Source organism: Gavia stellata, chromosome 13 (assembly GCF_030936135.1).
Source record: "Gavia stellata isolate bGavSte3 chromosome 13, bGavSte3.hap2, whole genome shotgun sequence".
Lineage (NCBI taxonomy): Eukaryota > Metazoa > Chordata > Aves > Gaviiformes > Gaviidae > Gavia > Gavia stellata.
Window position 1 is genome coordinate 2,758,973 of NC_082606.1, and position 20,546 is coordinate 2,779,518.

General features: G+C 56.0%; 2 protein-coding genes across 2 annotated transcripts; both read left to right on the plus strand.

Moving 5' to 3' along the window:
* Positions 1 to 1,836: 1,836 nt before the first annotated feature.
* On the plus strand, positions 1,837 to 9,853 carry CD276 (CD276 molecule). Its single transcript, XM_059823586.1, has 7 exons — positions 1,837 to 1,960; positions 3,363 to 3,713; positions 4,108 to 4,404; positions 5,415 to 5,555; positions 7,265 to 7,306; positions 7,801 to 7,836; positions 9,184 to 9,853. The coding sequence occupies exons 1-7, from the start codon at positions 1,912 to 1,914 to the stop codon at positions 9,204 to 9,206; spliced, it is 939 nt and encodes a 312-aa protein (XP_059679569.1). The 5' UTR covers positions 1,837 to 1,911; the 3' UTR covers positions 9,207 to 9,853.
* Positions 9,854 to 15,910: 6,057 nt separating this feature from the next.
* On the plus strand, positions 15,911 to 19,164 carry LOC104256630 (zona pellucida sperm-binding protein 3). The gene is made up of 9 exons (XM_059824096.1): positions 15,911 to 16,318; positions 17,128 to 17,246; positions 17,324 to 17,427; positions 17,654 to 17,831; positions 17,907 to 18,027; positions 18,125 to 18,216; positions 18,286 to 18,431; positions 18,690 to 18,809; positions 19,034 to 19,164. The coding sequence occupies exons 1-9, from the start codon at positions 15,911 to 15,913 to the stop codon at positions 19,162 to 19,164; spliced, it is 1,419 nt and encodes a 472-aa protein (XP_059680079.1).
* Positions 19,165 to 20,546: the final 1,382 nt, after the last annotated feature.

Genomic DNA, 20,546 nt, shown 5'->3' on the forward strand with positions numbered 1-20,546 from the left:
CCATCTCGGGGTGATAATTTGGCAGTCGAAAATCTGGGTATTACCAAAAAGCGGCGTTTTGGTTGCGTGATCATAAATATTAAATGGGAAACGGGTGTCATGTGGTTGCGCCGCAACGGAGGATTTAATCATTCCTTGGGTTCAGCCCTCCTGGCTTGCCGTGCACGAGGGCGTCCCTCTTCCGAGGGACGTGTTCGTGGGGTTCGTTATATCCCGACTTGCGACGGAAGCTCAGGTCTGGGGCAGTGCCTGTCCTTTGGCCGGGCTCACACGGCAGCGACGGGGAAACTGAGTCACGAAAAGGCGAGACACCCCCTGAAAGACTCCCGACTGCACCTCTGAGACGGTCCCTCGGGACTTGTAGGCCACAAAACCTATAAAATATAATTTATTTTAGCATCACCAGGACAAGGAAAGAGCTCCAAGGGTGAGCGTGAGGGAGATGAGTCAGGGTTTCCCTTGCCCGGGCGGCTGAGCGATGCCCTGTCACCCGCTCCCACCGCGGCTCCCTCCCTTCCCGGCTGCCTGGGGTTTGGCACGGGGCTGGCTCCGGGCTCGTCCGCTTGGGAAAAGGCAAGAGTTGGGGAGGTGGTTTAAGAAAATAAGCTGGATAATTTGGGTTCCCCAAAGGAGCCTCGTGCTCGGGAGGGAAGGAGAGGAAATGCTCCCCCAGCGTGCTTGGGGCAGAGCCGTGCCTCAGTTTCCCTCCCCTCTGTGCCTCTGTTTCTCTCCCCCCCCAGTGCCTCTGTTTATCCACCCCCCCGTGCCTCAGTTTCCCTCCCCTCCATGCCTCTGTTTCTCTCCCGCCCCAGTGCCTCCATTTATCCACCCTCCTGTGCCTCAGTTTCCCCTGTCGGAGCTGAGCTGAGCAAAGCTTAAAACTTCAGGGCTGCCATTTCCCCGATTAAAGGGGATTTAAGGAGCAAGGCGTCGACGGCCGAAGTTGTTCCCACTGCACTCCAGGAAATCAGTGCTGCGACACCCATTTATTGCGAATACAGCTATTGGACCGAAAACCGTCGGCACTAAAGGCTCCGGGCGGAGCAGCGGGGCTCTGGGATGTGCTGGGACAGGGATGGGCCACGAGAGCGGCGACGCTGGCTGCGATATCTGGGGCTCATTTATGCTACGAGGGAACGCGGGTCACGCGGAGCCCGGCGAGCCCTCGGCGCGGCCGGGGAGGGATGCTCGGGAACCAAGCCACGGTAGTCAGCGGTGCCGGGCAGCTTGCCCTCACCTCTCCCCACATCCAGCTCCGAGATGCTCTGGTTTTATTCCCCATTTTTCGGGGCAACCTCGTGCCGCAGCCTTTCCTGCCGCGAGCAGGGATGAACCTCGCAGCCCTCGAGCCGCCGGCAGAGCCAGGAATCTGCAAACCTCTTATGTTTGGTTTTTAGCCATTTTGGACACCGGGAGCGAGTTGCCTCCTCTTGGAGGACGAGGATGTAAGAGCCAAACGCTGCAGGGAAAGGCTGGGAAAGAGAGAAACACAAGGGGAGGAGAAGCAGTGAGGAGGGGAAGAGGCTCACGTGGCTTCTTCCGGGCACCGGCCAGCGCCCTCCGGCACAAGACCTGCCTCCGGGTCTGTTGGCTCCCCGCTGCAGGGGATGCACCAGTCCCTTGGCCGGTGCCGAACGGGAGGCAAACCCCCTTCCTGCGTTTTACGACGGAGTGGGTGCTCCGGTTGCCTCGTGGCAGCCGGAGAGGACGGCTGGCATGGGATCCCCTGCCTGATGCGGGTCTGCTGCCCATTCTTGCTCTCTGCCCCTGGTCCCCGGCACCATCTCAGTGTTTTCTTCTATTTTTCCCCAGCTCAGGGTGCTTGTCGTGAGAGAGAAGACTCCCCGTGAGAAGGACGCCTGAGGCCGTGCTCGCTTCTGCTTTCTTACCCCGTCTTTGCTGGCGCCAAGGATGCTCTGCCCGCCGCTTGCCCTGGGAGCGCTGGTGCTCAGCCTGGCAGGTGAGCGGGGCTGGAGAGGTTTTGGGATTGGCGTGGTCTGTGTGTCACCACCCCAAAGGAGATGTCCTGAATGTCACCTTCATCCCGAGAAAGGTGCCTTTGACTTGTGGCTCCTGATGGCAGCGCCCACAAGGTGTTTCTCCCGGTTTCGTGGTTCCTCCAGCTGCCCAGAGCATCGCCCCGTGGGTGTGATGGCTTCTGGTGCACGTGGGCCACCCTCGTAGCGGGGGACGCCACCTCCCGCGTGCTACAGCTGAATGGCAAAGCCACGGGAGGACTAAATCCTGAAGGTTTCTGACTTACCTGGGTCTGTCCCCATGCGCTGCAGCTCCTGGATCCCCAGGTTGCAGCACCTCAACCTGGGAGAGACGTCGGGACTGAATCCTTTCGGGATGCTCAGCAGCCAGCAGCAGTTCCGGCCAGGCTGGGTAATGTTCCTAAAACCCACTGGCATTTATTATTAGCCGGAGGGAGACGTGACGCTCTCGAGCCTGCCAAGAGCCAGGCAGGCTGCCCGAGCGCTCTTCTCCTGCCTGTCTGCCCGTCTGCGGCCCCTGGCAGGTCTTCTCCAGCCCGGCTCCTTCCTGCAGCTCCTCATCCTTCCCGCTCGGGCTCTTGCTTAAAATTTACGGTCTCGCTGCTGCCCTCATCCCCAGGGAGGGATTTGCTGTGGGTAACGGCTTTGCAACGATATTGAGGTCGGAATATAAAGCACATCTACCTCCCTTGGTCCGGGGCAAGATTTTTCCCCTTTTCCTTGACGTTTTGGGGTTGGGAGGAATTGGTGAATGAAGCGCTGACGGTGCCCTGGGTCTGCTTTGGGGCACGTCACTGCTCTCTGCCAACGGGTACCCCAGGACCAGCTCCAAGCACGGAGGGTCCGGCAGCCCTGGTGTGGTTGGCATCGCTCCCTGACGCAATAGCAGGGTTGGCATCGTGCCGTAGCTCGGCGATGTGGTTGGCATCTTGCCACGGCTCTGGGATGCGGTTGGCGTCTTGCCGTGGCGCGCCCGTTGGCATCGCGCTGGAGCACTGGTGCCATCTAGCGCCTGCCAGCCCGGCCATGGCACTGCCCGGAGCTGGCTCGTGTCTCTGCCGTGTCACCCACCCACCTCCTCTCCTGGGCTGGGTGTCCCGGGGGGGTGCAGGTTCGGGTGCCCGTGGCCGCAGCTGAGGGCAGTGGTGCCGCAGGTTTGGCGCTGGGTGTGGGGCTGTCTCCCTGCTGGCTGGGTTGGCTTGGCTGGGGGTCGGTGCTGGGGAGGGTCCTGAGATGCCACCTACCCACAGGTCCCTCCCGTGGGCATCCCTCGATTTGCTTAGATGTTATCCAGGTGGAGAATTAAGGAGGTGCTTCTGCAGGGTCTCACCACCACGTGCTTTTGCCCTTGCCACCCTCCCGCAGGTGCCATGGAGATCCAGGTCCCGGATGAGCCCGTGGTCGCTCTTTTCGGCCGAGACACCACCCTGCGCTGCTCCTTCTCCCCCGAGGCCAACTTCAGCCTCAACGACCTGAGCCTCATCTGGCAGCTGACGGACACCAAACGTTTGGTCCACAGCTTCTCCGGTGGCCGGGACCAGCTGGCGGACCAGGGCGGGGGCTACGTCAACCGTACGGCCCTCTTTTATGACCAGCTGGCCCAGGGCAATGTCTCGCTGCTCCTCCGACGCGTGGAGATCTCGGATGAGGGCAGCTTTACCTGCTTCGTCCGGGTCCAGGACTACAGCAGTGCGGCTGTGACGTTGCAAGTGGCAGGTGAGAGATGGAGAGTTGGGGTGTCCCTATGTGTCTCCCCCAAAGAGAAGGGTTCTCCATCGTGCTTTGCTCCTCTGTGGAGCCTTTTTCTCTCTCCACCCTTGCTGTGGTCTCCCCATGAAGCCAGGTCTCTTAGAGACTAACCAGCTGCGTCTCCCCAAAATATTGGTGCTGGAGGATGTGGTCCCTTCTCTGCCGTGATGGAGAGGCTCTCAGTTGAGAGGCCACCTGGAAACATGGCCATAAATGAACCAAAGCTGGGGAGGCTTCAGCTTGTTGGTCTTATCAGCTGGAGGAGTCTGTCCTGGGGCTTGCCCAACCTCATTGGGTTGCTCCAGATCCTGATCCTTTGGTCTTCTCCGTCGCCTCATGCTGACTGTCCTCTCCCTTGCAGCTCCGTACTCCAAGCCCAATATGAACCTGGAACCCAACAAGGATTTGAAGCCAAGGGATCTGGCGGCTGTGACTTGCCACGCTTCCCGTGGCTACCCCGAGGCCAGCGTCCTCTGGCAGGACAGCCGGGGCAGAAACATCACGGAAAACATCACCACGTCCCAGGTGGCCAACGAGGAAGGTCTCTTTGATGTGCGCAGCGTCCTCCAAGTGCTGGTGGAGCCCGGCAGCACCTACTCCTGCCTGGTGCGAAACCCAGTGCTGCAGCAGGAGACCCAAGCCTCCGTCACCATCACGGGTGAGCCAGCGAGGGCCAAAAGTGGGGGAAGGAAGGGATGGGCTCTGTCTGAAGGTGACCGTGGTGGCACTGGGGTCCCTACCATGGCATGGTAGTTGTCTTCTCCTTAGCACGCGGCCATGGGTTGCTCTCGATTTGGGGTTCTCCATCCCAGCTGCGGCAATCCTACTTCAGAAATAAAGGCTGGGAGAGTTCATCAAGCACGTTCAGCCTCGCCGCTTTGCTCCGAGCTCCTCCTGCTGCCCTCCCGGAGCTCTTCAGAACCTTGTGCGTTCCCCGGTAGCATTAATTAGCATTTAATTACCCTTGGTACGTCACTTGCTGGGTTGGGAAGGTGGGTCCCTGGTGGAGCATAAACTTTTTGGCTGGATGCACCAAACTCTTGCAGGAAAACTTGCGTGGATGCTGCTGGTTGGGGGCAGAGGGGTGGCTTTTGCATGGGCTCCCGAGCGCGCGAGCAAATGGTCAGCCTTGGGGTGATGTCTGTGGAGGGGCAGGGTTTGGGGCAAGACTTTATTTGAAGAAGGAGCGATATTACTGGGAAAAATCGGATTTCCAGCGCTCCAGGAGATACCCCCCAAGCCCTGGTGGTCCCTGCCAGGCCATCCCAGACCCTGGGGAAGGTGTCCCCATCCTTCCCAGCCCCACGGCGTGAGATGAGGGGGGAAAAGGAGTGGGTGCAGCATCATTTGATGCTTCTTTTGAGCTTCTTAGCAAGTGAAGGGTCAGCCTGCCATTTTAATTTATTAGTGCAATTATTTAAAGGTTAATGAAGTATTTTAGGGAGTGACTCAACCTGCTGCTTCCCCGGCCGGATCCAGACCTGCTGGGCGAGGCCATAATTAGAGGCACCGATGGTTTTACTTCCAAAACCACCCCTTGTGCCACCGACTTCCTCTATGGGGACGTGCCCCTGCCACCGTGGGGTCCTGGATGACGGCCACGTGTCCCCACCCGGGTCGGGCAGTGATGCTTACCGTGGTGGTACTTCTCTTTCCTCCCCCTGCAAGGCCAACACCTCGCCTTCCCCGCCGTGGCTCTCTGGGTGACGGTGGGACTCGCCATCTGCGTCGTGGCGCTGCTCGCCGTCCTGGCATACGTGTGCCAGAAGAAAATCCGCCAGAGCTGTGAGGAAGAGGAGGAAAATGCAGGTAATGTGGCGGGTACCCCCGCTAAAAGGGATGGGGTTTGCAGGGGGTGATGGAGGGTTGGAGGGCGATGGATGGGGGGAGCCACAGCAAATTTGAACCAGCACGGTTTTGCCTTGGTGGTGACATCTTTTAAAGGACGAAGGGATGCTCTGAGCTGCTGGGGTTGGCAGGCACCATCAGATCCGTGCCGGAGAGCCCATACTGGCTGCGTGCATTGCTCCAGGCGGCTCTTTCAAATATAAACCTGATTTTCCTGCCACCCAGAGTGTCTCCGCCTTTCACCTTCCTTCTCCGAGCATCCTTTGCATGGCTGGTACCCACAACCAGGCGTGCGTGGAGCATCTTCTCCGAGAAGGTGCCTCTCGCAGTTGCCACCGTGGAAATGCCAAGTGCTTTGACACGTGGAAACAGGCATGAGAGACATTTCATGCTCTTGTTTTCTGCATCCTTCTCCTGTTTGTTTGCTGTTTTTTTTTATTATGGAGAGGTGTTTGCACAAAAAGGGAGGCTTTGTTGCTTTAAAACAGCTGCCGTGCTCCGAAAATGGCTGCAGAAGCAGCTTTGCTGGCGTTCCCCATTTGTTTTCTCTCGCTGACTCCCGAGGTGTTCGCTCTGCCAAAGCCTTTCCCTGCCAGCGTCGTGCTGCGGGGCCGCGACCCGCAGCTTCCCTCCCCGGGGGCTCCCGCTGCGCTCTTCCTCTCTCTGCCGGGGAGGGCATCGGTGCCAGTGCCACCACGATGCCTGGCTGTCGGCTGTCCCCAGCGGTGGGGACCGAGGTGGGGTTTTCCCTGGCAGATCCCAGGGAATCGTCTGCAGGAGATATATATATATATATATATATATATAAAAAAAAAAAAGGTATTTCTTTTTTTCCCCTCTGTAATAGAATATTTTCTCCTCGGCCAAGGGATTTGCAGTGCTGTGACGCTCAGCCGTGGCCCCGGGCCAGCTGACCTCAGGCTTTTACCATCAGGACACGGCTCCCAGCCCGCCCTGTTTTGCACCGACGGCCATACGCCCTTAGCAATAACCTTTTGCTGTGCCTCTTGGTCAGCCAGAAACCGGGCAGGGACCCTGCCCGTGAGCCGCGGCGGTAGGAGCGGCAATTTTTGCTGGTCTTTCTGGCCAGGAATAGCATCGCAGCAGGTGCTATACATTGGGTGCAAAGCTCCTGGGCTCCCAGATGGGGTGACAGCCTGGCAGCCCGGTGGGTGCTACGGGAGGGAGAAGGGGTTGCTCATCCCTCGGTGCTGATGGGGTGTCCCGGAGGTGTCGGGGGATCCGTGGTCTCCCCGCTAAGCCCCTTGCCGAGCGCCGCTCCAGATGGCGGCTGTGCTATAAATAGGGAGGCGAGCGGCTGCGCTGCGTCGCCCGGAGCTGTGGCTTTTTCTGCTTTGCTTGTAGAGGACGTGCCACCCCGGTACAGCCTTGAGATGGGGGAAATACCCTCTGCGGGGTGCTGGAGGGGGTGCTGGGTGCAGGTGGGTACCAGTCACCTCCTCCCCGAGCACCGCCAGCGGCTCAGCAGCGCCTGGTCCCGAGCAGAGCCCGGGGATGCGCAGCGATCGTGGGTGGCTCCGAGCAGCCGGGAATGGTGGCGATCCAAGGGGCAGGCACCAAACCTGGCTGCCCGGGGAGGTGGGATTCAGGGTGGGTGCTGGGGTGGAGCCTGGCAGATGCTTCACATGCTCCGACTTGCTCTTTTGCAGGGACGGAGGAGCACGACGAGGAGGGGGAAGAACCCAAGACAGGTGGGTGCACGATGCTTGCTTATTATATACGTGAGTGCCTTATAGCGCGTGCTCGTGCCACTGTCCCCTACGCAAGAAAACACCCCGGCGTGCTTTGCACCCTCCGTCGGTGCTCAGCCCTCTCCCCGTGCTCGCCTGCTTTTTGACGCACCCCCTCAGGCTGGCAGCTCCCTGATAAGCCACCCTATCTCTTAATAAAAAAGCACTCACGGTGCTCTGCTGTCATCAAATGGGTTAATTACATGCCCGGTGATTGCCTTTATCTGCTGGCACAGGAGCGAGTCCGCTTGGGATGCCGGCTCCGCTGCTGCCGGGGAGATTTAGGGACTGGGGGTTGGGTTGCGGTGAAAATCGTTGAGCGCGTGCAATTATTGGGGTGGGTTCCTCAAAATGGGGCTCTTAGCTTTTTCCTCTGGGGAGGCATTCCCTTGCAAGCCCCCCCTGCCCCGTCCTGCACGGCGGACTCTGACCACGTGCTGTTTTGCTTTTCGCAGCCCTGCAGCCGCTGAAGAGCGCAGAGAGCAAAGACGGTGAGTGTGTTTGCCCAGGACCGCGGGCTGGCTCGTGATGAAGGTTTCTTGCTAAGCACGCTGGAGATGATGCTCAGATCTAAGCGTAAAGCATCTATTGCATCTCCGTTATCCATTATTGTTTTTTGATTGGGGGTTTCTCCATTTTTTTCCTTTTCTTTTTTCAGTTTTCAACCAAATTTTCCCAGGTCAGTTATTTTCCAGCACCCATTTCCACTCTGATTTGGGCTGCGCTTGCTCTGACTGCCGCTCGTATCTCCCAGCAGCGATGGAGCGATGCGGCCGGCGGCTTTAACGTGGTGTTTCTTCTTATCCTTCCTTTTCTCGGGCAGCTTGAGGCTGAGAAAAGCCTCCTGCCACCAACTGCGGGGTCGTTGCAAGGAATTTGGGTCTTTTTTGAGTGTTGCCATGGGTTTGCTAAGAGGAGGGGAATTGCTGGGGTCCATCCTCGCCTTGCGGAGTGGGAGGCATGAGCTTTATCCCTCCCCATGCAGAATTCCCCAGCCTGGTGCTGAATTTCTGGTGGAAATTAATGAGAATTAATGTTTCTGCCTTTCAGTATCTTCTCCCAACCTTGGGGCTCGGTGCTGCCAACAGCCCGTCACCCATCCCAGCCCGGTGATGGGCTCCAGCACTTGCTGTGCCTGGTCAGCCCCGCTCTTCCCCAACTCATCCTCCTCCCAAGATCTCAATCCTTTAATTTATTTCCTTTCTTATTAAAGACAGAGGCTTGGCCTTTCTGCCGGCGAATCACTGCTAATTTAACCCTCCCTTCCTCTTTTTATTAACAGCCCTGTTTTTTCTCTAATGCCATTTTTCCCCCCACCCCGATTCGTTTATAAAAGCCTTTTCTCCCTTCACCCCTTCAGCGAAGCATCAACTGCCTCTGCTTTTCCTCTTTTTTTTCCTCCTCCCTGCCCTTATCTCCCCCTCACAAGCCACCACAGACCGTGCTCGGCTTCCCAGCCCCTTAGCTTTTCATCCTTGATGCAGCCTGTTTGCTTAACCCCATATGCGAGACATCCCCCGCTTGCTCCTCGACCACTTTTTCAGCAGAAGCAAAGCTTGAATAATAACATCTCCCAGGGTTTGCCGACTGCGGGTTTTTTTTTTAGCTGGGAGAATGGATGGAGGGATAAAAATGCACCTACATGTGCCTCTGGTCTTATTTGCCTGGGGCTGGCATCAGCTCTGGGAACTGGGGGAATTGCTGGGTGATCCTGGTTTTCAGGGCAGGGAGAGCTGGGAGCTGCCGGCGACCAAATGAACTCATTTGGACCTGTGGCTCATTCTTATTTTTAATGTCTTTGGCAATTTTTCTTTATTCTTTCTTTTTTTCCTCCCCAGATAATGAGGAAGAAATTGATTGACGGGAGCTGGGACACCCCCAAGCAGCGCCCTGTGCCCTGGACCAGCCGAGATGTCCCCGATGGGGACGAGCTCTGGGTCCCCTGGGGAGGGCACGGACCTGCTGCCACCCCTCGTCCCGTGCCTCGTCACCCTCCTCCCACCCCGGCCACGTCTTCGGGGCACCCTGGGGCTGGAGAGAGGCTGCGTCTCTTTATCCCCGGCAAGCCCCGAAGACCGGCGCATCCTTCCCGGGGACGGTGTGTGCGGGGAGGAGGCTCCTTGTCCGTCTGTCTGTCCCCACGTGGGGCTGAGAGCAACCGGGGTTGACCGTTCCCCCCCAGCACCCTCTGTGCCTACTCCCGCGTGGCCGCAGCCGAGCCAGCCGCCTTCCAGGTGCCTTCCGGGGTGAATTCCGGTGCCCTTTCCAAGCCCAGAGGCCTCGAGAGGGGTGATGGGCTCAGCGAGGTCCCTGGGAGCGACCAGTGGAGCCCCGGAGGCTCTGGGAAGATGGATGGGACCTACGGGACCCCCAGGCACGGGAGGACAGAGTTGGTGCTCTCGGACCCCATGGATTCACCGCTCCAGGGATGTATGGGGACGATTATTTTTTTTCACATTGTACCACTGTGTTTCCCACTGGACTTTTATTTTTGCCTTAAATGCAAAATCCCACCGGAGCGGTTATCCCCTGCCTCGAATTAACCTGGGGGATTTTTCGAGGGGGGGGTGAAAGGTGGGGGCTTGGGGGGGACCTGCCGGCCAGGAGAAGCCCCCCTGTCCTCCCCATGGTGACAAAGCCGATGCTTTGGGGACTAAAGCGCTGGTGGGGACGAACCTGGCCAGTGCATGGGGTCGAGCCTTTGTGTTTCCCATGGGATCGGGGCTCTTTGCCCCTGTGCATGTCCCGGGGGTCCTCCCTCCGCTGCTGGGTACCTGCAGGGTGCGTGGGGGCACCCAGACTGCCGGGGTGAACAGGGTGGCGTGTCCCTGGTCCCGCTCCGGTGGGTGGAGAAGTCCTCACTGTGCCCCTCGATGGCTCTTTGCTGGTTTTTGTCGTTATTTAAAATCTAGAATCTGAAGGGGATTTTTGTGCCTTGACAAATAAATTCGGGGGTTGTTTTGGACGGTGCTTTCCGGGCTTGGCATGGTCTCCACGATGCAGCTTTGGCCGTAATTAGTTTAAATATCGAAATTCCCAGAGCGAAACCTTTATGTCCCCTTTTCAGCCCAGGCCGGGCTGTCCCTCGGTCCCCTGGTGCCACCGCAGCACCTCGCCACCCTCATCCATCACCCGGCGTGGGGAGAAAACCACTCCAGCGATGGAGAGATGCCTGCCCTCATCCCTCCTCTTTATTTTAATATCTCGAGCAGCAGAACGAAGAGCAAAATCCCAAAGGGAATGTCATCATCCATCTGAGATCGCTCTGAAATCCCAGTGATGGGATGCAACTGGGGTCTGATGGGGGCCGGTGGGGAAGGGACCTTCCTAAATCACCTGCGGAGGATTATTTTTAGCCCTCCTTCCCTGGGCGTGAAGCCAGGCTCTGCATTTCAATAGAAAAATATTTCTAAAAGCGAGACAAGGGAAAGCGTGCTGGTATCCAACTCGGATTAGGGAGGGGATGGATGGTGATTTCATTTAGGGGTTTGGATCTACAGCCTGAATTAAGCGCCGGCGCAATTTTTAACGAAGTGCCAGGAGGTACCATTAATATTATTTAGCACCCAGACGCTGGGCTGGGGGAATGAAGCCATTAACCACCCCCAGCTCCTTGTCGGGCGGTGGGATGAGTTGTCCCCAGGGTCCAGGACATCTTTAAAGGTCCTGAGATGGTGCCAGCATCCTCAGGGATGTCTCCTCCAGCTGGGAGCTTTCTGGGGTGGTTTTCTGGGCAAGTTTGAGGGTTTTTTGGCAAAATGCAGCCTGGGCTGTGCAGGGAAAGGAGATCTTGAGGGTGGTGCCATCCTGCTTTTGGGGCTGTCCAGGTGATGGGTCGTTTTGGGGGAGGAAACCATCCATCCTCTTCTTCAAGCTCTCCTTAATTCAACGCATGGTTTTATGGGTGCCGCGGATGAGACCCAGGCAGGGACGAGGCTGGCTGGCCACACCACCGCGTACGTGATGCTGCACGGTTTTTCCATCCCCCAAATGCCCCAATATCCTCCTCCGCCCGCCTTCTGATAACGGCAAACCTGGCAGCTGGGAAAGTGGGATTTAACAGGGAAGGAGCCGGCACTGGGTTCTGGCAGAAACTCGGCTGCTGGAGCTGACTCGTGTTTGCTCTCATCCCTCCCGGGAGCAGGCGAGGCTGCAAGTTCATCCAAACACCCCCGATGGGTAAAAAACAACAATATCTCATTTGGCAGGTTATTTCAGAAAGCGCCGGGGCGAGTCTCTCCCCAGCGCCGATCGATGGCGGCTTGATTCTCCCCATCAATAATAAATAAAGGGCTCCTGCTTCTTCTCTTGACCTAATTCTGGAGGGAGGGGAGGATAGAGATGCTGAGCCTTGATGCTGCCTCTCCCCGAGGACCTCATGGGCTGGATGATGGGGGATGGGATGGGATGGGATGGGATGGGATGGGATGGGATGGGATGGGATGGGATGGGATGACGACCCCGTGGTGCTCCAGGGAGTAGCGTTGCTGTCTGTCCCTGTTGTCCCCTTGTCCAGCCCCGGTTCACGGATGGGGCCGTGTCCCTGCAGGCAGCAGGGATGCTCTGGACACCCTGCGAGGTGGGTCGGACCCAAGAGCTGCCCAGCACCCATGGGTGCGCCTTCCCTGCGGCGTGGGTCAGCGTTGTTTTCTGGAGATGAAGGGTTTGCAAGAAGCGCGTGAGCTTGTTTCTGTGGGGTGATGAGCAGGCTCCGGCTCCTACGCTGTCCCCAAATACCCAGTTCCCAGCCTCAAAATTGCCAGGCTAGACCCAAATACAGCTGGAAAGCTCAGAGCAACCTGGCTGAGCTGCTTTCTGATTTTAAGGCCCCTGCAAACATAATATCTGACTTTCCCAGGGAAAGCAGAGCCCAGAAACAGCCCCGGGGCTGGATCTTCCTGCTGCTCAGCTGATGAAGGCGAGGAGCAAAGCCCCGAGGCCAGCGCTGTGAGCCTGGGGGGAAGCTCGTCTTAGGGAGAGGCAATGTTAAAAATCAATTTCTACCTCTGCTTGGAGCTTTTGCTGGGAAGCAACATCCAAAAAAGATTTAAATTGGTCTAAAAATCCAGAATTTGTTGCGTACGACCAGTTTTTCATTTTAATTCCCTTTTGTTTCCTCCCAGTGCAACAACTAGGATGGAGAAACCACCCAGCTCCGTGCCAGCTCTGCTCGGGGAATTTGCTTTCCACGGGTATGTCGGAGGCAATGCAAAGCGCTGGCGTGCCTAAAAGCTCCTTTTTGGCAAAAAAAAAAGGCCTTGAAAAACTCTCCACTTGTGCCATCGATCCTGGTACCCAAATCCTTTTGGTGGGGGGTGAAGAGCGACATGGTATTCCCAAGGCAACCGCGTGGTGTCGGCACTTTCAGAGCCAGTTTTTCCCTCCCAGGACCCCTTTTTTGGAGCCGAATCCCAAGTGGGTTATTCCCTGCAGCCGCAATACATCTGGTCCTGCTAAGTCAGAGTTAACGGAGGGGTTGAGAGACATTTTAATTACAGATTTGGCTATCCTGCGTGATTTATCCCGGGTAACTCGAGCAATTCATCCATCAGCAGTTACAAGGGATCTGAAGCAGAAAGAAAGCGCGGGGAGTATTTATCGTGGTGACTCAGAAGTCGTTTAAGAGAGATTTGAAACGAAACGGTGATGTTGCTTAAAAAAAAACTACCTGGCATTAAGAAGTTGTCTCCAGCCAGGAAAATTAATGAGCAATATCATTTTCAAACTCCAATTCCCCTCTTTTCCTGCGTTAGCCAAGCGGGGTTCGTTTCTCTTCGGGGATGCGCAGCCGAAGCGTGGCGTGGGGACGAGGGAATTGGGGTGACGTTTCAATGTCGTTTTCCGATCGGGTGGCATTTCAATGTCATTTTACGATCATTACTCACGGTGGGTGAGACAAACTCCCCCCCCGGCAATGCTTTTGCAAGCGGGATCTGAGCCAGCGCGCTGCAGGCTCGGTGATAGTGTCATTTTCTCGGGGACCGGCGAAGAGAAGTCGGTGTTGCTTAATGAGCCTTAGAGAAGCATGTGGTGTCTCAGGTAAGGAGACGTTGCTTAAACAGTGCCAGAGAAGTACTCAATTCCCCTATTAATCCAGTATTTAACACTCCAGTGAAAAAGCACACGGGTAAATAAAGAGATGCCTTCGGATGAACCATCTAGAGAAAAAGTGCTGACAGTGCAGTTCTTTTCCACACCCGACAGAGAAATACTTTTTCTCATCTCAGGTGGTGAAGTTGGGTATAAAAATGAAAAATTCACAAGGAGACCCATCCCAAAAGAAGGATGTGATATTGCTTCCTACAGCATGGATCAAAGACTTCTGCTGTGGACTCGTCCTGCTCAACCAAAGGCTTTCCAAGGAGCATGGATGGGGCGTACACAACCGTTGGCCTTCCCCTTCTAGCCGGGGCTCAGTAAAGACCCCGAGCTCCCGTGAGCCCAGGGAAGGACAGACCACTGCGGCAAAAAGGAGGTGGCCCCCAATGTCCTTCATTCCCGGAGAAAATCTATAGTCAGAGGACTTTGCAGATGGAAAGGGCTATTCCTTCAGAGCTATTAAATACACATTACAGTGATGGATGCGGCACTCGCTGCGGTGCGAGACCGGGAGGTGGTGGATGGGGGGCGGTTTTGGCTGCCTATTGATCTCTTTGGCACCCAAACGAGAATAAAAGCTGTTCCCCACCCAACAGGTTCAGGCTTTTACGGCCAGTGAATCTTCCATCCCCGTTTCATCCCAGATGCCTGGATTTATTTCCCGCCACCCCGCTCCCAGTGCTTTGACTTGCCAGCCTTTGGCTGGAGCTATTGCAAGGTGTGAGAAACCCACCTTTGAGCGGAGAAACTTTGGGCTGTGTTAGCGTAAGACATGGGGCTCGGGCTGTACATGGCTCCTTGGGTTTCTAGGTGAGCTACATCTCTCCCGTTGGAGCAGGAGCAAAGATGCGTGGGGTGCAGGCACCCATCCACATAGACCTGGTTCCTCATGGAGATGGTTTGCAGGAGGTTGGGTGAATCAACCGCTGGACCTTCAGTGCTGTGTCCTGCTGCCAGGCTGGGCGATGGGGCTGTGAGAAGCATGAGCATCACCTCCCCTCCTCCTGCAAGCCTTTGGCTGCAGGAGCCCCCCTCGGAAAACCTGGCTCGCATGTCTGCAGGGTAGAAGACACCGACCTAGCACGGGGGATGAGTTGGGTTCGGAGATGGCGTCCTGCTTGCTAAATTAATAAAGAGGGCTTATGCTGCCGGAGAGGTTTTTCTTGTTGTATCATTTATTCATCACTCATAAAAATATCAGGGGCAAGGCTGGGATATGGAGATCATGCCACAAAAGGATGGTGTGCAAATGTGTGGCATTATTCATGCTTCGGGGACACCACAGCGGGGTCACGGGCCAGCAAGGGCAGGGGGTTTGGGTGCACCCTCCTGCTCTTGGTGAGAGCTTTGCTCATCCAGCTCATCGCTGCGGTCTCCCCTGCAAGCAAACAGCGCAGGTCACCCCACCCCAAACCCATCCCGCAGATCCTAGCGGCGCAGGAGGAAGATGCTTCAGCCAGTAAACCCCATTTCCTTGGGCACCCACGTAAAGCACCATCAGAAACACACCAGGAATACAACCACTCAGGCTAACGAACCCTCCCGGCTTGTTCAGCCGCACCGTTGAAGAGCGGGTGTGTGCAGGGCATTGCCCCCGTGTCGAGGCGACCCCGCTAACCAGGCTCTGCCACCGCGGCAAGAGGCTTTGGGTGACCCCCAACCTCTTCATCCAGCTCGGCGATGTAGAGCCATTAGTCATCGTACTGTACACACGAGCAGCTGTGCCAATTAGCATAATTAACACACGAGGGCCAATTAATCTCTTGATTATGCCTGCCATTCACTTATCAGCTGCTATTATGGGAAGATCTGCTTTTGTACCTCTGCTTTCTATGCAAATAAGCCGGTTATGATGCCTTCATTACTCCATATACAATTACCCAGCGCAGATACCCATGAAATCGAGCACGGACAGATTGCCAACGCACACGGGCCGGAACCCAGGTGGATTTTGCAGTTAAAGTCCTCTCCGTTTCTGAATGTGCCACCTCGAGCGGTGCTCCAGGACCTGGGTTTTGGAGAACTGCTGATGTTGATGATGTGGGGGAGACCAGGGGAGAAATGCTTGGGGGACCCTGACTGAGCCCTTGCTGTGTCGGTGGCCAAAATTGCTCCTTCTCATATAGTGAGGACACGGGGGTACAAGGTGCAAGAGCAGGGGGCTTGTGGCCAGTTGGCCACCGAAGTGGCAATGGCTGATGGCACCCCAAACAGGCAAGACAGAGGGACATGGGACAAACTGCTCCAGGGCAATTCCCAGGTGCGGGTCCAGGGAAATCACCCTCCATGCCCCGAGAGGGAGGGATGGTCCCAGCTGGATCCCATTGCCCTGGGCTGCTCCTAGCTGGGTGGGAGCCATGCCTGCAGCCCCAGGTGTGTCCCATCTGGGCTGGGGCTGCTGGGAGTGCTGGTATAAAAGGCTCCTGAGCAGCATCTTCTCCATGAGCTGGTTTTGTTGGGGTCAGGATGGGGTCAGGAGGCAGCCTGGGTGCAGCTCTGTTCTGCTGGGTGCTGGCTGAAGCAGCATCTTACAGCCCCTGGGGTTTCCCTCAAAGGGACTCAGGGGTCTTGAGGGTCCGGGGGGACTCCTCTTGGAGCTGGCCCCATGTGCCTTCCTTCTCCCAGCCCTCCCCTTGGGCATGGGTGGATGTCTCCCAGCTGCAGGCTGCTGCCCCGCTGCACCCCGTGGCCGTGCGGTGCCAGGAGGCGCAGGTGGTGGTCACGGTGCACAGGGACCTCTTTGGCACGGGACGCCTGGTCAGGGCTGCAGAGCTGACCTTGGGCTCGGCCGCCTGCCCGCCTGTGGCCCAGAGTGTGGCCGAGAACACCGTGACCTTTGTGGCTGGGCTGCATGAGTGTGGCAGCACCTTGCAGGTGAGGTGGGACGCCAGGGTGAGGGGCTGCTCCATGCCTGCTAACGCTGTGTAGGTAATGGACCTTCTCTGGGCTTTGACCAGCACTGGGTGGGTAAATGGGAATTATTGTGGACAGCTTAACTGCTAAAGAGCAATGTGCTGTCATGCTGCCTGATTCATCTTGGCGAAGATCTTGGTCCTGGAAATGACCTGGTAAAGGTGATGCCAGGGCTTGGGGTGAGGAGGGGCTCATCTGGTTGCGGCAGCTCCCCAGCAAGGGGTGGTGTGACCATAGCAGAGCTAGCTTTTGGTGTGTGGGTACCATCCTTGAGCCCTAGATGAAGTGCACACTCAACAGCAAGCAAGGCTTCTAGTAGTTTTATGACTCGGATGAAACTGGATGCCTGAGTATACGGGGGAACTGGGCATAACTTGACACTGCAGTGACTGTTGCTGGGAAAGGGGCTTGCTGACCTCCTCAGCAGGAGAGGACAGGGCTGCCTGGAGCTGGTGTGCCCCAGTTCACCTGGGGGATGAGGTTTGAAGACCTACTGTCCTCCAGCCCCTGCCCACCTGATGTGGGTGGTTGCTGGAGTGCCAAAGTCATCAAGACTGCCCTTCTGCAGAGCCAGCACCCTTGTTCTGGGATGCCAAAACAAGCTTCATGGCATCCTATATGTGCTGGATGGGGAATGCAGAGGACAGCCTGTGCCTCACAGCTGATGGACCTCTGTGTCCTACTCAGCACTGACTGTGCTATCTGATGGTGCTGAGCTTCTGGTTGACTGGTTTTACTGACTTATCAGCTCTCCCAAATGTCCCTTGCAGATGACCCCAGACTCCTTGATCTACAAAACAAGTTTGTCCTACAAACCTACTCCTTCTGGCAACCTGGTCATCGTAAGGACCAACGCGGCTGAGGTTCCTATTGAGTGTCACTACCCTAGGTGAGCAAATGTGATTGTGCCTCTGCTCCTATGGACCGGTGGTGGCATCTTTGTTAATGCACATCTCTTCCATTTAGGAAGAGCAACGTGAGCAGCAATGCTGTCCGGCCCACGTGGGCTCCCTTCCACTCCACCCTGTCAGCGGAGGAGAGGCTGATGTTCTCCCTACGTCTCATGAATGGTGGGTGCAGACCTGGCAGCCTGGTTTCCCTCAGGTTCCTGCTCCTGCCAGCTCTTGGCCACATGCTGAGAGCCCAAACAGAGCTGTAATCTGGGCTAAAATAAATCTTGCAAGAGTACTTGGGGGGGGGGGGGGGGGGTTGCTCCTCAGTTGAGAGGTCCCATGTGCAAAGGAGGGCAACGTGCATTTGTCCAAAGTGACCTGTAGCCTTGAACGTGCCTTGCAGATGACTGGAGCACTGAAAGACTCTCCAATGGCTTCCAACTGGGGGAAAGCCTGCACCTCCAGGCTGATGTTGTTTCTGGGGACCATGTACCTCTAAGGCTCTTTGTGGATGACTGTGTTGCTACTCTGAGTCCAGACAGGAGCTCCTCTCCCCGATATGCCTTGATTGACCTCAATGGGTAAGGGGTGCGGTGCTCTCTGGGTGGTACTGCTGTAGCTGCCTGGGGTGTCTCTGACTTCTGACTCTTGCCCAGGTGTTTGGTGGATGGGAGATCAGATGACACCACTTCAGCCTTCATCTCCCCAAGGCCGAGGCAGGAAACGCTGCAGTTCATGGTTGATGCGTTCAAGTTTGCAGGAGATGACAGAAACTTGGTGAGATGTGGAGCCCACCTCCCCCAGCATGTTCAGAAGCTGTGCTGTTCTGCATGAACAAATTTAACCTGGGATGTTGGTTTAATTTCCCTTCCAGATCTACATCACCTGCCACCTGAAGGTTGCCCCAGCTGACCAAGCCCCAAATCCATTGAACAAGGCCTGTTCCTTCAACAAAGCCAGCAGCCTGTGAGTACCTGGTGCGTGTAGGGAGGGGACCAGCCTGGAGAAGAGGGCTTACAGGTAATTCTGTTTCAGTTGGGCTCCGGTGGAGGGTACTGGAGACATCTGCAGCTGCTGTGAGACCGGCAACTGTCCACTGTATGGAGGATACTCCCGGAGAATTAACCCCCCGGCCAGATGGCCAGGGAGGCGCTTGAAGAGAGACATCTCCTCCAAGCAAGGTAGGGCTTTGTGTCCGAAAGGTACCCTCCAGGCTGGGATGGCCAAATGCTGGAAGATATTAGCAAATGCATCTCATCTTAAGGACAAACCTAGCTCTTCTCCAGTGTCCTTGGGCATTGTAACTATGTCGGTGTGTCCCTATATTTAAAACTACTGGAAACCTCCTCTTGCAGGGTCCACCCTTCTGTAAACCCTGAAATCAAGACTAAGCAGGAATTACCTCCCCTGTGAACTCATTCATGTCCATCTCTTCTTAGGTGGGTCCTCAAGGGCAGCAGAGGTTGAAGTCTCAGTTGGACCATTATTAATCCTTGATCCAGCTCAGGGATTATGGAGTTCCTCAGGAGGTCTTGCACCAGCGGGGAAGACCCCACATGGTATGTGTTTTCTGTTTGACCGTGTCTTCAGGTCTCATTTGAAGGTGTCTCCAGGTTGATCTAGTCATGAATTCCCCATGATTTCACACTGGGACAGAGACTTTCTAGTATAATCACCAGAAGACAGTCTGGGGGACTTCTTCCCAAAGCTGCCTGCAAGTTCATCCACTGACAGGTGGTGGAAAACCATTAAATGCGTAGTAAGTGGCTCTTGTCTCTTCCAGGTGCTGCTGAAGGGCTTCCTACACTGGTCCAAGTTGCTATGCTCACGGCAGCCACTGTGCTGAGCTTAACTGCCCTTGGACTGTTTCTTATGTGCAGAAAATGTAGCTGCCCTCCTGGAGTGTCGTTGTAACTCCTGACCCTAATAAAGAGAAATGCTTCTGTCCTCACCCTTGCGTCCTCAGTGGGGAGGAGGCATGGCATTTGGCCTTTCCTTGGGTCTGCTCCGATGGGATGGGAGTTGGGGCTGTGCTGGGGTACCACCCTTCAGGTAAGCCATCTCCTGGGGTGGCCAGAAGCTCTTGGGAAGCTACCAATGAACCAGCGGTGGGACCAAAGACATGGAGAGCTGTTGCCACCTGAAAGCATCTCCCAAACCACAGCACTTGGAGATGGAAAGTGCCTCCCTGCAGGAGGACTTTCCAAATGTCCAGTGCTGCTGTTGAGGTTCCTTGTATGTCGTATGCTTGGCGTGCGGTGCCTGACAGCGGGGCATCCTATAAATACTGGCTGCAAACAAGGTATGGCTCCAATTTTCAGGCAAATCAGGGAAGAATTGATGCTGCTAACATGCTAAATGGGTTCCCGACTCTGGAAGACCTGTTTGCTCCTCCTTAGCAGGGGTGATACTAGAGCATGTGGTAACAGCAGCTCTCTTGAGCTTGTGCGTGTGAGTTGTTGCAGCCTGGGTGAGGAGATACTACAACACAACAGCAGCTCTAACTCTGGCTCTTTTGTGGGTGCTGGGGCTAAGTATGGCTTCTGCTGCTGGGAGAACAGGGAAAAACTTGGTGTTGGAGATGGACAAGGGCTGAAGATGGGTGTTGCTTCTAGTTGGTATGGCCTCAGACATATGGAGAGCAGGGAGCAATGGCTGGGTGGGGAGGTAAAACTGGTGACTTTGTAGTTAAGAGAAAGGGGACAAATAGGGAAAGCTACTGGTCCACTCACTCTAAACAGATCTTTCTTTAAATACAAAGGGGGGTGAAGCCCTTAGCCAGTAGGTCTGGCCTAGATTATCGTCACCTCTTCTTGCAGCAGCCTTGGGGACTCTGTCCCTGCTATACTGGAGGAGTTGTGCTATAGGGCACAGGAGTCCTCATCACATTTAAATTGAGTCAACATGCACAAGATGGGCCTTAAAGCTATGTGAAATTGCTCTCCTTGCTCTGTGGCTCTCCTTCCTACATAGCATAGGCTTTTCCTGACCTCTTGGCTTAGGCTGCTGAGGGCTTGGGGTGTCTTCTGCCTGGTGGGATTCAGGCTGGGTATGAGCTCTTGGTGTCTCAACTCCTAATGTGGTGAGTTGAAGACTGGTTGTGTGTCTCAGGAGTTTGGGTAACAAATGTTTCTCAAAAGTGGTTTGCTTACCATGGATGGCGTGCTACTTGCAGCCCCAGGGGACACCCTGGGAGCAGTGGTCACCTCCATGCCAACCTGGAGGCTGCAGCATTTCCTTATCCCATGGCCAGAGGTCCATGTGCTTTGAGGTGCTACCTGGTAAAAGACCAACTA

Excerpts from the sequence above, each read along its gene's own strand:
- CD276 (XM_059823586.1), top strand. The coding sequence starts at position 1,912 with ATGCTCTGCCCGCCGCTTGCCCTGGGAGCGCTGGTGCTCAGCCTGGCA. Across the intron at positions 7,307-7,800 it reads GGGGGAAGAACCCAAGACAG|CCCTGCAGCCGCTGAAGAGC; the intron begins GTGGGTGCACGA and ends TGCTTTTCGCAG. Across the intron at positions 7,837-9,183 it reads GAGCGCAGAGAGCAAAGACG|ATAATGAGGAAGAAATTGAT; the intron begins GTGAGTGTGTTT and ends TTTCCTCCCCAG.
- LOC104256630 (XM_059824096.1), top strand. The coding sequence starts at position 15,911 with ATGGGGTCAGGAGGCAGCCTGGGTGCAGCTCTGTTCTGCTGGGTGCTG. Across the intron at positions 17,428-17,653 it reads CTCCCTACGTCTCATGAATG|ATGACTGGAGCACTGAAAGA; the intron begins GTGGGTGCAGAC and ends CGTGCCTTGCAG. Across the intron at positions 17,832-17,906 it reads GCCTTGATTGACCTCAATGG|GTGTTTGGTGGATGGGAGAT; the intron begins GTAAGGGGTGCG and ends ACTCTTGCCCAG.